We start from the raw sequence: 16,956 nt of genomic DNA on the forward strand, positions 1-16,956 counted from the left end.
CAACAATAGACTGAAATAAAAGACTTTTTAAAGAAATATGGGTTACGGCGGCCTAACCACTAAAGAGGCATGCTGTATCCCCCCTCAAAGCTAAGACACACGCCACGGCGTCGATGAAAACAAAGCCGCCTTTCATTACTTCCTGTATACAGCCAGGAAATTATGCGAACTCCCAAAAACCAGTGCACTTAAAATGACTTGTACAGAAGACTTGCTCAGGGTGCAAATTTGACTTGCATTAGTCACAGCAGATGCATCTGCCGCCAGGATCCATCTTCAGATCTTCCCTCTAATTACTTCAGACAACATTTACAATGGAGAATCATTTTATTCTTCCACTTCGAATGACTGAGTCCTGACTTTGACAAATCAACAGAGTATTTTGGCCATCTCTCTGCGGCAGTGTACCGGGCGTGAGGACAGGAAGTGATTTAGGCACCCCTCAGTCGGTTACGCTGAACCAACTAATGGCAGACCTGCCTCGCCTCCGCCCTGCTCTGGCAAAACGCCTAATGGCTTGGTCCATCAGCTCATTACCCTGCTGGATAAAAGGCTTTATTTGCGGAGCGGGGCGAATGGACTGCGCAAATAATGAGACAGGAAGTGATCCCAGTCGCCTGTAAAGCAGGGAGGCAGGTTCCCTCCTCGCTAAAACACCTGAGGGGAGCGACAACCACACACTTCACGGGTTTTGGCCCACAGCTTTCACACATATGCGGCAGTCTGTGCCAACTGCTTCTCCCTTCCAGGCCCTCTGAATGGAGCCACATAAAAGGTGCAGCCCGAGAGAGTGCTGTGAAAGATCCCTCAAGACTCGAGACACATGACGACTGAAAGGAAACACAATCAGCATGTGTGGAGGAAGGCAGTTACCTGATGCCTTTGATCTGTGCAATGCTGTTGTGGGAGATTCTGGACAGCGCAGAGATCACCTGTGAGAACAAAAGAAGGTTTGGGTTAGCCAAAGAAATGTCACTTAAAGCAAATTACAGAAAAATGTACTAGATTTTAACATGTTGAGATCAACATAAATCAATATCAATTGGATTTTAACATTTCCTGAAAGGTGCAAAAGACGGTGTCACAATCTTAAGGTGTTATGTACCTGCCAGTTGTTTTTAATAGCTCTACTTTCTCTAGAATTATCTAAAAAAGTGCAGATCCTTGATTTTCTTTTTTTTTTCAACTTATTTTATATTATTATTTATTTTATCAGAAAAAGCTAAGTCAAATAACCTGATTAAAACAAACATATTTTGTCATAGCGCCTCCATATTTTTAAATAAAATGAAAATTTTACATAATGGAAAAAAAAAATTATATATATAACATTGAACATTGAAAGTATATATACTTTCAATGTTCAATTTATATTTATTTAGAAAAATAACAAAAACTAATTTGCATTAACAGCAATGAAATATGAATACAAAGTAATGTCAATTGTATTGTATTGAATTGCAAGACAAATCAGTAAAACAGGGTATTTTTTTTGGTTTACAGAATAAATTCTGTGAGGCAACTTCACAATATAAGTATAATGCTTAAGAATTGTAAAAAAAAAAAAAAAAAAGTGATTCCACTAATAATCATTTGCAACAATACAGAGTATCTTGTGTTTTTATGATGGGCTTTGGTGGCGCAGGTTGTGTGCACTCACAGATCATGCTACGCCACTAATGACGATATTAAAGGACATTTGGCATGAAATGCTCCAATGAAATCACAGATGTGAAGTGCTTTTCACAGATCTGTGAAGGCCCCTCCTCTCCCCAGCTGCATTAGCGCCGGGTAACAGGGTTAAACGTGTGCAGTATTTACACTGATTTAATGCCAGTCATGAGTCACATGTGAGTAGGCTTATTGGTGGCCCTTCTAGAGGCTTCCAGATGGTGCGCTAGAGGGTCTCAAATGTGTAATGCAGAAGCCACCCACACACACACACACACACACACACACACACGCACAAACAGGATGTGCATATGCAAAAGTGAAGATGGTGCCGTGTCGCCTCATTACATGCTCATGGGTGTGTTTTCAGCTTTCCTTGCCTGCTGCCATGGTGATACTAGATGTTCCTCAGTCAGAACAAAACACTTTGTGCAGATGTGTGTGGAGCTTCAAGCTTCTTAGTATAGGTAACAGGTGATATATGAGATTTATAGCAATACCAATAAATCAGTAACAGGTTTGAACAATGAATTAAAAACAAAACATTTTATACCCCTGTAGCCATAAATGACATTTACATTTATTCATTTAGCTGATGCTTTTATCCAAACGACTTACAATGGCTATATATGTCAGAGGTCGCACGCCTCTGGAGCAACTAGGGGGTTAAGTGTCTTGCTCAAGGACACATTGGTGTCTCACAGTGGATTCGAACCCGGGTCTCTCACACCAAAGGCATGTGTCTTATCCACTGCGCCATCAACACCCCCAGCGAGTTTTAGTAAATAGGATGCACAAGCTCTCTAAGAACAAACAGCCAGTCTGTAGTAGCACTTTTGTCATATAATGCTAAAATCCTTTATATGTAATGTAAACGTACCCACACAGAATCTGTGGCTACAAAACTCCACAAACAACTCGGCACATTTCTGCAGAATTGCAATGTCTGGCATTCACAAAATTATACATTTTGCCCAGCCATTGAGTGTTTGTTTATGAAAAAATCATGGCCAATTCGATCATGTTTTCAGCTACTAGCAAAATTTGTAGTACTTACATCTTGTTCTCAAATCCAATTCACAGAATTTCCCCCCTAAATGAAAGCAGGAATTGCAAGTGGGCCTGTGTATATCTGCTCAAATATATAAACAAGGGATATCTCTTAATCCTCACACTCAGGACTGGATCAATGACATAATGACAGACCATAGTGCATTGCATCAGATATTCTTCCACCTATTTTCTGGCTTGCATCAAGCAGAACAAGTCCAGGGAGGAGAACAGATGATTGAGGGATCAATACAGCTAAATTAGTCTATGTGTTAGGCTGTTAGGCGTATTGCTCTTGTGTTCATCTGCTAATGTGTCTAAATATTCATGGCGCTTCAACACAACATCATATGTGACTCATCCATCAAAGCTGTGGCTTCTTCTTCTCTGGATTGTGTTTCTAGTGCAGCGTTTCATTCTTGTACTCAGTCACTTTCATCTCTCTGTCTCTCATTCTTCATCTCTCCCTCAGGTCAGGTCAACAGCTCTCGCTCTGTTGTCTCATAATATTGATTTTTCCCTCATTTCAGTGCTTCGGTGTGTATGAGGAGCGTCTGATCAGAGTCAGGACGCAACATGCATCAGCTCACCAAACCAGCACAATACTGTCCATCACCCACAATAGCAGAGAGAGAATTGTAGATTAGTGAACAATGTTATACAGTCGCTTATCTGAGGTGAAGACATGCCAGCTTTGTATCTATGTGTGCAGGGTTTACAAACACATGGCAAATCCACCTGTCCAACAGAACAGCATATCGCAGCATGAGAAGAGGACAGGAGAGAAGAGATAAGTAAAAAAGAAGGGTGAGATGAGGTGAGACAAAACTAGAAGAGGTAAAGTAGGAGACAAAGACAAAAGAATAGACGTGATGAGGTGAGAGATGCGCCAAGACGAGATTAGACGAGACAAGACAGAAAGTAGTAGGAGGAAAAATCGAGGATAGTAGAAGTAGAAGTAGTACGAGACAAGAAGAGAAGAGACAGAAGGGAAGAAAAGTTAATACACAAGAGGAAAGAACAGTGAAGACAAGAGACAAGAAAGTAGATGATACAAAATTTTGTTGAGGATATGCAAAATAAAAGATGACATGAGAAGTAGATGTTTCTGGAGGGCCACTAGGCCACAGTTTAGTTAAACACACCTGAACCAGCTAATCAAGGTTATACTAGGCATACAAGAAAGAAACTAGTCCAGGAGAGTGTATTGAGGCAATTTTGAGTTAAACTCTGCAGGACAGTGGCCCTCCAGGACCGAGTATGGACACCCCTGAACCAGATACAAGAGTTAGAAAAAGACACGAAAAGTAGAAAAATAGAAGAAAACAGAAGTAGTAGATGAAATGATAAATAGAAGACAAGCAGTAGTGGAGAACAATGTGAAATAGCAGAAGCATGAAGCAGTAAAAGATACAAAAAGTAGTAGGCTACAAGACATTACAAAAAGCAGATGATATGAGAAATAGAATATGAATTAGTAAAAGACATTTAAAGCAGTAGAAGGAGGGGAAGGAAATGAGATGAAGATCACACCACCATGGCTGCAAACATCACAAACAGAACAGATAATCATTATAGTGACATAATGAAAAGTGTCAGTGCTTTAGATCATGCTGCTGTGAACCAACTTTGTGCACAAGTGTTTCCAAATAAACCTGATGAGGGAAAACAGCCATATAAACAAATGTTTAAATGTGATATTCTACACTAATGCACTCTAAATGAGAGTTTGAGCAAGTCTCTGAGTTTCAGCGGGGAACTGAGAATGGTAGGAGATGTGTGAACAGATGGCAGTGAGTAAGACTGAGTCCTGACACTCATCTATAATGGACCCAGCAGCACAGGACACCAACCAGCACAAACTCACACTATTCAAAATAAACTTGGCCACATATACACAAACACCAGATCCATCACCAAAAGTCCCCTGGTTCTCTCTGTTAAGCTACGATATGATGCATATTGAGATGTCACAATTCAATATTTCTAAATGTCTTTAGATTTTATCTTTGTTTGGTGGTGTTTCTTTGTTGGTTTGATTTGGGCATGATTTGTTTGTCAGTCTAGTTTGCTAAGAAGTCAGAAACAGGCATAACCAACATAACAAAGGACAGACAAACAAACACAATCACCAACACAGCCTTCTGTTTCACATCAGCTGAGGAGTGATGTCATCACTCCATGTGCATGTGCCGTGGTATGGGGTATCAGCTGACGTGGTGACATGACGAACATGCTGGCAATAGAGTTTGAGCCGGAGCCGAATCCTCTCAGAGGACTCCAGCTGCTGCGTGTTTAGCAGGGATTTTCCACAGTCAACCCTACTGCACGAGGGAGGGGGGACTTGGGCCGTGACCCAAATGTCTATGGCGCTGCCCCAAAGACCCACTCCGGCTCCTGAGCATGAAAGGATGACATATGCTTCAGTATGAACACAAAGGAAGATGTGAAAGACTTGTGCCTGTACTCAAGAAAAATGGATATCAGTGGTCATTTTCACAAGGAACAGGCCAACAAGCAGATCAACTACAGTATCTAATAATATCATAAACTAACCACATTGCCATATCAGTGGGTGGAGTATTTCTTTTCATGCCATGTCTGCCAGAAAATTGACATTTCTGTCCATTACGAAATTCTAGTATCAGAACTTATTTACAAATGTACTTCAATAATAAATAACAAATAATATAAATGAAAACATATATGAACTAATATGTCTATGAACTGTGTGCGCATTCATATGATAAATATGACTACGTACAGTATGCACACTTAAAACTTTGTATTCCTTTATTATAGTTATTTATTGATTTAAAAAAATTAAGCAAACAAATTTAATAAAGTCATATAATTAGATAATCTTTTTTACATGTTGTGTGTGTGGTATATTATGGGTGCATAACCAGACAAAAGTGTATGGTTCCCCTCAAATAATGTGGAGCATAAATTCCAATTTGAAAATCATTAGACGCAGGGGTAGACAATAAGGGAAATTTGCCACTGGCCCTCCGGGCCAGTGTCTTTTGAAGTTCACTGGCCCAGGTCAACGCGTCGGGTATTGATCCCAATAATCACGAAAAAGAACAGTTTGCTTGAACAACATGAATAACATTTATTTTTTTTAAGGTAGGTTTAGTGCAAAGTGCAGCAAAACTGTGCAAAAACATGAAACAAGTGCAAATAAACCTATTGCATAGGATTCATTCTCCGTAGTCACACAGCAATTCATTATATTATGTTCATACCTAGGTTTCATACACGTTAACTTTTCTCTAACTTACTTGTCTGCATATGTGGGCATTGATCTGCAGAGCTCACAGTAAACCTCTTTTTTTTCTTGATCGTAGCCCAGCTAGGGGTGGGCGATATGGGAAAAATATCATATCACGATTTTTTTTTTTTTGAAATATCACGATTCACGGTTTTATCACGATTCTTTGTCATGTTGGTTTTACAAGTTGTCTGAGCATTACAGCCAAACTAGAAAGACAAAGCCTTTCAAGGTAACAAAAAAAAAAAAAAAGACATGGCAGATATTTAGGCCAAAGTGGGCGAAGATAAAAATCTTTGTCATCATTCTATCTTTCTTATTAAAAAATAAGAACAAAGATACACATTACAAATACACATAATATACAAATAAAACAAACAGTGCTTTATTTTCAGGTACAATAGGTGTATTTAGCAGAGCATTCAATGAAATTGAATGAACAAATATAAAAATAAAACACTAGATAGACTGATTCCTAAAGCAACTGTATTAAAGATTTTCAGTCAAGAATAGTGAGTGATTTTTCTCTTTGTGTTTTGTTAACGTTAAATGAATAGTTCCCCCAAAAATAAATATTCTGTCATCTGTCTGTCAATTCTGTCATGATGTTTTATTTTTATACCATCATTTACTCAAAAGTTGTTTTAAACCTGAGTGAGTTTCTTTCTTCTGCTGAACATAAATGCTATTTTGAAGAAGGTGGAAAACCAATCAGTTGCTGGTCCTCAGTGACTTCCATTGGATTTTTCTTTCCAATCAAAGTCAATGTGGACCAGCAACTGTTTGGTTACCCTCATTCTTCAAAATATCTTCTTTTGTGTTCAGCACAAGAAATTAATAGAGGTTTGGGACAACATGTGAGTGAGTAAATAATGACAGAAATTAAATTTTAGGGTGAACTATCCCTTTAATGACAGTCGACAGCACGTTTAGTGTCCTGTCCCTTTAAGAGCTGCACGCATCTAATATACAGGCACGCATCTGTTTCTCTCTTAACTATTTACTTTCATTTTAAAGATAACCAACTGAGTCTGTATGTAAACCTTGTGTGTTTTGACAGTATTAGCGCAAAAAATAACTTAGTTGAGTAATCAGGCGCTGTTAGACAGGCGTTTTAGTGCGCGTGCTTCAGGTGTATGTGCTCAGAACAAGCGCACGTCAGAACAGCGCGGGAATTAAACATTTAACCAGCAAGGCTTGTGTGCAAATAATGTAGTTTTGCGATCGCGAATAAGTGCAGTGTCCTGTCAGAGTAACTCTACTGCTGTATGTCCTGTTGTACAGTAAATAGAGGCAGAGCCACCAGAACTGTAACGTTATTTGATATAATGTGTGCTGTAGCACGATACTACGATATTTCTTCAAAAGCAGCTCGTGGAGACATTTTTATCATCCACGATCAAAAATCGTCATATCGCACACCCCTAAGCCCAGCCAATTCCAGCGGTCTCGCCACTGGGGCTGAAACTTTCTCTGCCTTTTCTTTTCGTATTCCCTTTCGCTTTCCCTCAATTCCTCTGGTGATTTTCTCTTCCTTGCCTTCTCTTTTTTACCCGGCGTTTGGCCGGGTGATGTGGGTTTCAGAAACATGTAGCCTAGCTTAATAGTATCTATAGGTAGGTGCTGAGCAGCAGTGTGCAGTTTGCGCGCGTAACTGCGGGAGCGAGCAAGGCGGCGCAGACGGAGCGTAAGGCTGTCGGGATCACGTAACGTGTTAGCGGTGGTTACCGAGACGATTTAACAGAAATCAAAACACAGAACCACAGGTAATTAATGTGAAATTAGACTTTTTTTAATCGAGGCATTATTTTTACTGGCCCCACCGGGCTAGTGGTTGGAGCGATCTGGTGGCCCTGACGGTTTTAAAAGCACGTCCGGGCCACCGGGCCATTTATATTGTCGACCCCAGATTAGACGGCTCTTATCAGATGGAGGGCTCTTGTGGTCTTGGCTTGGCTCCCTGTGTTTACAAATCCACCAAGCAATGGTGCTAGCCAAGCAAAAGGCTATTTACTTAAACCGCAGACACTTGTGAACGCCCGCCTGTCTCGTACCTGCCTTTCCACTGGGAAAACACTGCCAAATTACCACAAAGTGAACAGTGATGTTTCTGCGTAGGCTTTGCTCTCTGAAAAGGTTTAACAGAGCCATAATAGCTGTGATTACAGATGGAACATGCTCTAATGCATTCTGCTTAAAGGGAAGAGAAAGCACAATAAATAAAACACAATGAACTGTTTATGCCACACACACAGCTTTAAAACAGTTTTTTAAGATCTTAATGAGAAGACTGAGAATTTTTAAGTCCAGAAACACAGACAAAAGGCCTACGGTTTGTTTCGTAAGTTAACAAAGGAAATGAGAGGCGTGTTCTGCCAAGCATACCCTACCATCTCTCGCTCTCAGCGCCAGACGCCACAGTCAAAACCACATGTGATGCTTGTTTATAAACTGGGTAAATTGTTGGAGCTGTTTAAGCTGATTTGTCCAATGTAAAATGTGACTGACTTTAAATATATGATATCCTTAACCCTTCACACCAGCAATATTAGTAGTGATGGGTGTCTTACAAAACAAAAAGAAAGATACAATTATATAACACAATGTTGCCTTGGAATCACTGTAATCATTTTCTACTGATGCAAAATATAGGTTAAGGTCATGATGGGTTTAGTGAAAAGCACAAGGTCAGAGAAATGTTCATCTGTAAAAGATCACTGTGAGTGTGTCTGTTATGACAACAATGGATTGTGTAAGACAGAGCGAAGGAGGGATTTCACTCTTGGAATCCAAGGAATCCGAGAACACAAAGGGATTATGAGACAATGATATGAGCGTAGTGTCCTTTCACTCCCTAGAAACACTCACTGTATCCATTCCGCCTCCTCTCTCTCCATCTCCTCTGCAGGTTTAGTTTGTAGGATGAAGGGGAGTGTCTTCGGAGAGCACCGTGTTTTTGAAGTTAAATCTAATTCCTCCACATACGGTTTTATCAGCAGGGCACCTGCAGGGACACACATCAGGGGATGCTGGGTAGATTGAGGCAGCCTTTGGGCAGACTCTCACGCCTCTGAGCGTGCACGAGTGGATGGGATTAGTTTGGGTTTAATCTGAGTGTCCAAGGGTGTGTGAGCAGGGCCAGGGCTGGAGCTCTGCGCTAAAGGAGATAAAGGTGAGCTGGGGAAGAATAAATGGTCTGATGTTCCCTCTGACTCTGTCCTCCAGACCGTCCCAGGACATCGACTGTTGTGTCTGGCAAGGATGCGCAGATCCTCCTCCCTGAATCGAACCCAGGCCTCTCTTTATAGCGAGCCAAAGCAAACTCAGAGCAATAGAGAAGCAGCGTTGCTTCATCCATCTCAGTCAGATGGAGAGCACTGATACTCTCTCTCTGTAAAGCAGATGGATTTATTCCATGCCCAATCTCACAGTCACAGGGTCAGAGCGCTCTAATGTGGCAGGTCAGCCATGCAGAGCTTCTCTATCACGTTCAAACAAGGCCCATAGCGGTCAAGTACAGAGTGGCTACTTAAGCTAAGCACCCAGGGGTCGAGGCACTGGAAATCCATTAAATTAAACCACAGCTCTATGTATTTATCTTGTATTTATCAAAATTATACCACAAGAGATCATCATGTCTGTTAGGAACATGAGTGAGGTTGTAAATACTAAAATAACTACTTTACTTTGATGTGATGGCTACGGTATCAATGAACAAAGACTTTATTTAAAAATCCAAATATATATATATAATATTAAAAGGCATACCATTCAAAGGTTTGGGTTCAGGTTCTTTATATATAGAAAAAATAATAAATATTCTAAATAAATGTTGTTCTTTTGAACTCTCTGTTCTAAAAAATGTACAAGAATAAATATTTCTTGAGCACCAAAACAACGTATTACAATTAATTCAAGGATCATGTGACTTAGCCATCACAGGAATAAATGACAAAACGTATTAAAATAACAGTTATTTTAAATGGCAATACTATTTCACAATATTATTGTGTTTACTGTATTTTGACCAAATAAATGCAGCCTTGGTGAGCAGAACTGAGCAACTACTGACTTGCAGAAAATTTCATGCTGACCGTGACCTTCTCTGTCAGCTAAAGGGAGGAACAGTGAGAGAGGAAAAAGGACAGTGGATAAACATAATGAATGATCTTATTCTGATCTTGCTGCTCTCTCTGTTACAGTGCAGGAGTGTCTGTGGGAGTCAAATGAAGGCCTGCAGGAGGTCTCTCCAGTGGCAGTTAATGTGACAGGAGGACAAAAGCCTTCCATTTGGAGCACTGGCATAATTGGTGACACTGCTCTGTGTCGCCGCAACATCTATGATGAGTCACATGACACTGCTGCTGCAAATTTTGCCAGTAAGGTCATCGGATGCAGAAGCCACAATGGAAGATTTTCCCCCACTGAGATGAAATATCTTTTTCAGGCCACTGAAATCCAAAATCTGTTTATATCCAAGGATGCACAATACTGCACAATATTGGAAATAATAGTATTTTTAGTTACTGCATCAGCATATACACTCACCTAAAGGATTATTAGGAACACCTGTTCAATTTCTCATTAATGCAATTATCTAATCAACCAATCACATGGCAGTTGCTTCAATGCATTTAGGGGTGTGGTCCTGGTCAAGACAATCTCCTGAACTCCAAACTGAATGTCAGAATGGGAAAGAAAGGTGATTTAAGCAATTTTGAGCGTGGCATGGTTGTTGGTGCCAGACGGGCCGGTCTGAGTATTTCACAATCTGCTCAGTTACTGGGATTTTCACGCACAACCATTTCTAGGGTTTACAAAGAATGGTGTGAAAAGGGAAAAACATCCAGTATGCGGCAGTCCTGTGGGTGAAAATGCCTTGTTGATGCTAGAGGTCAGAGGAGAATGGGCCGACTGATTCAAGCTGATAGAAGAGCAACTTTGACTGAAATAACCACTCGTTACAACCGAGGTATGCAGCAAAGCATTTGTGAAGCCACAACACACACAACCTTGAGGCGGATGGGCTACAACAGCAGAAGACCCCACCGGGTACCACTCATCTCCACTACAAATAGGAAAAAGAGGCTACAATTTGCACAAGCTCGAAGACTGGAAAAATGTTGCCTGGTCTGATGAGCAACATTTTTGTCATACTGGGGAAGTTGTGGCCTAATGGTTAGAGAGTCGGACTCGTAATCCAAAGGTTGCGGGTTCGAGTCTCGGGCCGGCAGGGTTTGTAGGTGGGGGGAGTGAATGTCCAGCGCTCTCTCCACCCTCAATACCACGACTGAGGTGCCCTTGAGCAAGGCACCGAACCCCCAACTGCTCCCCGGGCGCCGCAGCATAAATGGCTGCCCACTGCTCCGGGTGTGTGTTCACGGTGTGTGTGTGTTCACTGCTGTGTGTGTGCACGATGGATGGGTTAAATGCAGAGCACGAATTCCGAGTATGGGTCACCATACTTGGCAGTATGTCACTTCACTTCACTTCACTGTCTCGATTTCTGTTGAGACATTCAGATGGTAGAGTCAGAATTTGGCGTAAACAGAATGAGAACATGGATCCATCATGCCTTGTTACCACTGTGCAGGCTGGTGGTGGTGGTGTAATGGTGTGGGGGATGTTTTCTTGGCACACGTTAGGCCCCTTAGTGCCAATTGGGCATCGTTTAAATGCCACGGCCTACCTGAGCATTGTTTCTGACCATGTCCATCCCTTTATGACCACCATGTACCCATCCTCTGATGGCTACTTCCAGCAGGATAATGCACCATGTCACAAAGCTCGAATCATTTCAAATTGGTTTCTTGAACATGACAATGAGTTCACTGTACTAAAATGGCCCCCACAGTCACCAGTAGGGATGGGAATTGATAAGAATTTAACGATTCCGATTCCATTATCGATATTGCTTATCGATCCGATTCCTTATCGATTATCTTATCGATTCTCATTGGGTGAGGGAATAAGTACAAATTTGTTTGTTTGTATTAACTCACTTTAATATCTGATAAGAACACAGCACATACTCAGAGTATACACAAATTATGTGTAGCAACCTCAGAACAAACCTAAAAGTAGGTGAGCTACAAAGTAAAGTCCAGGGACCTATAGAATTTTTCACATTCATTGGTCCAGACAAAAAAATAAATAAAACTGCCATTTAAGTGCCATAAAAACTAAAAACACAGACTGTAAACAGTAAAGGAAGAGCATGTGCCTTTGGGAATATTCAACCTGAAACAAAATTCAACTCTCAGACTCTGATGGCCGTCATCATCATCCTCTAAATTTGATGGACAATGACAATGGAGATTATTATCCGTATAGTAAAAGTTTACACAATGAAATGGCGCTCACATTAACTAAATAGACAAGTTACCTTCGGCATTAATAGCAGATGGTGTCTCGTTAGCTCCGCTGCTGCTTGACTCACTTGTTGTTGCTGTGTCGCTAAGTAGTAGTGTATCAAACACGCGACAGTCCTGCAAATGAATTGCGTGCTGTGTGGCCAAATGTTTCTGCATATTGGAGGTAGTTCCCCCCTTTGCCGAAATTAAACTTTTACAACTGTTGCAAATGACCGCATTGGTGTCTTTTCGAGTGAAATATAACCACACTTTAGATCGCTTCTGCCTCGATGACATGTTTGCTGCGTAACCAAAACAACGCAGCACGTGTGTGATGTCATGACACATTTGCAACGAGCGGAACCGATAAGCGGAATCGTTAAGCAGGTACGCTAACGGTTCCAAGGAATCGATTCACTGGGCACCGGTTCTAAAGAAGACCCGGTTCTCGGTTCCCATCCCTAGTCACCAGATCTCAACCCAATAGAGCATCTTTGGGATGTGGTGGAACGGGAGCTTCGTGCCCTGGATGTGCATCCCACAAATCTCCATCAACTGCAAGATGCTATCCTATCAATATGGGCCAACATTTCTAAAGAATGCTTTCAGCACCTTGTTGAATCAATGCCACGTAGAATTAAGGCAGTTCTGAAGGCGAAAGGGGGTCAAACACAGTATTAGTATGGTGTTCCTAATAATCCTTTAGGTGAGTGTAGATCGTTTACTTTTTTGTATTAACGCCCATAACATTTGGGATTGGCAAATAAAAATAATTATCAGCTATCTAACCAGCTACATCTGTGGAAAGTAAAAAAAAAACATGTATTTGTAACTTTGTTGATTGTATTTATGACTTCATATCTAACAACCGCACGTTTATACACTATCTCATAATGCAACAGTGTTACCACACTGCATATGAAATATAATACCCATTTCACAGGACACGATTCAATAAAAATAGTATTAGAGTCTAAAAAAGGGATTCTTCAGTATTACGGTCTAAAATAAAGGTAATTCGCTTAGGGATGAAATTAACTTTGTGCCTTTGAGGATTCAAGATAGAAGTGTATTATGATGATAACTTCCAAGCATGCACTTTTACAAAAGTGGAAAAATGCCCCGGTGGACAAGAATAAAGAGGTTTCTTTGACAGAAAACCACAAAGGAGGAGGATAAAATTGTGGGACTGAAAAACATGTTTGAGAGCGTTGTGTAAAAGAGTCGGTCTCAGCTGCCAAACCAGATCTTTTACCACTGTGTGCTGAATTTGGTTCCTCACGGGCTAATAAAAGAAATGTATGTGGTATTTCTACACAATTGACAGATTTGAAAAATCTCACACACATACACAGAGTAGTGCTGTACCAATCCAATTTAGAGCAGCTTATTAGAGAATGCCAGTACAGCTCTCTGTCGTTTAAACTACTAATTTAGAAATTTGCCATGAGCGTTGTAAAGATGTTCAAAACATAATGCCACTGAGAACTCTAATGATGATGGTGATTAAACAAAGAATCGACACTAGTAGCTTCTCATCAAAGCTGATACTCAATCTCCTGACAGAGAGATAGTCGTGTTACTCACTGACGGATATATCCACTCTCCTCTCTGATCTTCAGTACGCGGGGAAGGGGGTGTATATAAACGAACATGTGTGTGTGTGTGGGGGGGGGGGGGGTGACGGAAGCGGTGGAAGGATTGTGACAAGATTGTCAGGTTGCATTATTCTCTTGCAGCTGGGGGGACCCAAGATAACAAGGTGGGTTTGAAGCCTGGGGGGAGAACAAAAAAATACATATATAAAAAGATTTGGAATCACACCAATGAGAAATCATCCCGTAACTCGCTCAGATGTGACTGAAGAAAGAGGTGCTGCCAACCTCTCCAGGAACCAGATCAAAAGCACAGGCTTACGTCTTCATTAAAAAGAGACTGACTTCACAGAGATGTTTCACTGTGACAGTTTTCAACAGGTCATGACCTCTTCTGCAGAGTTCACCAAATACATACGCTGGTTTCTGTCTGTGGAGTCAGCAAACATGTCAAACCACTCATTAATGAAAGCAAACACTAGACTAAAATGCTGACTATGAATAAAAAAAAAGGAAAACTAAATAAACAACAAAAATAATTTTAAATGCTACAAGTAAATGTAGCAGTCACAACATTACAATACCGTTTGAGGGAATCTGAGGGTGCTATATTACCCGACACCCTCCAAAATCTCTTAGGGGGAGATGTCATGTCAAATTGGGCTGGTGATTTCTTCAGCGGTTAACCTTTGGAGATAGCCAGACACATCACAGGGTGTTAGCATACTTCCCAGGCAACAGACACACCCTGATGTGGGGCGAGATGGCATTTCCCCGCTTTTTTTGTTTGTTTGAAAGTACAAATTCAGGCTTGCATGCCATGATGGTTTCTCCCGCAGGCAGGATTACCACCTCAAAACGACACACCAACTGCTGAATAATGCTAATGACAGCGAGAATCAAAGTTTGGTGGCTGAGGCGTAGATGGTTAATAATTCTCTCTTATGACAAGTGCAAATAGGCTTCTCATTGCTTAGATGTGTCAATCAACCATTCCATACAAATAACATTCTCTGTCACGATCATTGCTGTGGAAGGTACAAGCAGTCTAATGGATTTGTCTGCATATTTGTGTCTGGGTAGTGAAATGTGAAATTTGTACAATGAATTTCAGTGGTTTAGAACAGTTACAAAGCATGAATAATAATGTGTGGCGAAACCCTGTTTCTTGGACTAAAATATGAAGAAAATACAAACAAAGTATTAAAAAATCATTTAAAAATTAAATTCACATTTTGAGCCAGTAAGATTTCAAAAAAAAAAAAAAAAAAAAAAAATATGATCAAACATAGCTTTAAAGATAATTGTAAGTATTTGCTGCTGAAAATTCAGCTTTGCCATCACAGAAATAAATCACATTTTAAAATATAGAAAACAGTTATTTTAAATAATGTAATACTGTAATAATATTCCACAATATATGGTAAACATACCTATTAAGCTCACCAAAATCTACATTGAGACATTTTTAGTGCACAAGATATTGGTTTCAGTACAAAAAAAAAAAAAATATTCACAATACTCACACAAAAATATTTCATTTTATTTTAAATGACAAAAGCATTTCAATATCATTAAATTCAAAAAGTCTGGCTGTGCTTAATGGGTACATTTGTGTACCCTTTAAGCACACCCCTGTTCCCATTAAGCTTACATCATGTTTCATTAAAAATTCTTGCTTATTTTAAGGACATTTTTAAATAATAATTGTAAAAATATATTTTTTTGAAGGTACAAAGTCAATCACAAAAAAAAAAAAAAAACAGAACACTAAAATCAAGCAACAAGGCATCAATTTGATCAGTGATATATTTATAGTGAAGTGTCAATTAAGCACATTGCAGAATCTAGACCAGTCCACGTTCAACAAAGCAACATTCAAAAATCAAATAAATCAAACACAGGAACTAGCCTCATTATGAAATGTCTTTTTAAATGGATGTCAACTTATCTATAGTCTCTAAAGGCTGGAATACACTGCACAATTTCTGCCCCCCCGATTTTCCACAGATTTACAGTCTGGAGAAGTTGATGCTAGTTGCCAAAGATCAGAGCCAGTCTGCAGATTTGAGTTGACAGAATCCACAGACAATCGATTAACTTAACCATCATTTAATATGTGAAGTCTGTTTATTAAGTATTGGCATAGAGTTCAATGTGGAAGAGCGCACTGAGCTTAATTGGAGCAGCAACAATTTTTAATAAATTTCATGTAATATTTATTAAAATGACAGGATTTTTGCTAAATAAATAGTGTGGGTCATGTATTAAGTTCATACATATTTTAATATCAACAACTATTATTAACAATATCTATGAAATTATACTTTTTCTTATTGCTTTTCATAGTAGTGCACCCTTTATGCTCACCTTACAATAATATGAAATCTTTCAAAATTACAGCACTGCAAAACCACAGAACAGCAATAAACTGTCAATTTATAATATTATGGATGTAAAAGTACAAGCCAGTAATGACTGTGAAGTAATATATTAGCGTAGCACACAATCTTATACAGCTAGTCAGCTAACTGTGTTGCTAAAACTATCTTTTGGATCTAATGTAATTATTTCCCACATCCATGTTCCAGATATACACAAGTTTGAACATTAATCTCTTAATTTTACAATAAGTAAATTGAAACTTACCCCAAATAAAGGCTTAAACGTCTAAAAAAATGCACATTTAAGGGGCTCCTCTTTTGGTGAAAGTTTTTAGACAGCTTTCAAAATGGCCGCCAGACAGAGTGAACACATGGAGACCTGTATCTCAGCGTGCAATGATCTGATTGACTTGAAATTATAGGACGTATATAGTTACAAACACATCAACTGGTTAAGACATCAAGTAGGATAATAAATTATTTTTTCTTTTTATAATCTGATATCAAAAATGGAAGTGTGCTTAATGGGTACATGAACTTAATAGGTTTTTATTTACCCTAGTTGTTTTTACTGTTTTTTTGATCAAGCAAATGCAGCTTTGGTTGAGCATTAGACTTCTTTCAAAAAC

General features: G+C 39.7%; 1 protein-coding gene across 1 annotated transcript in view; it reads right to left on the bottom strand.

The window, feature by feature from the left end:
* LOC306862061 (guanine nucleotide exchange factor VAV2-like) overlaps nt 1–16,956 on the bottom strand; it is a 185,682-nt gene that overhangs the window by 52,001 nt on the left and 116,725 nt on the right. The window contains exon 3 of the mRNA XM_079404661.1: nt 874–932. Within this exon, the coding sequence (XP_079260787.1) occupies nt 874–932 (59 nt within the window). The remainder of the gene's footprint in view (nt 1–873; nt 933–16,956) is intronic.

Source organism: Barbus barbus (genome assembly GCF_936440315.1).
Source record: "Barbus barbus genome assembly, chromosome: 43".
NCBI classification, from domain to species: domain Eukaryota; kingdom Metazoa; phylum Chordata; class Actinopteri; order Cypriniformes; family Cyprinidae; genus Barbus; species Barbus barbus.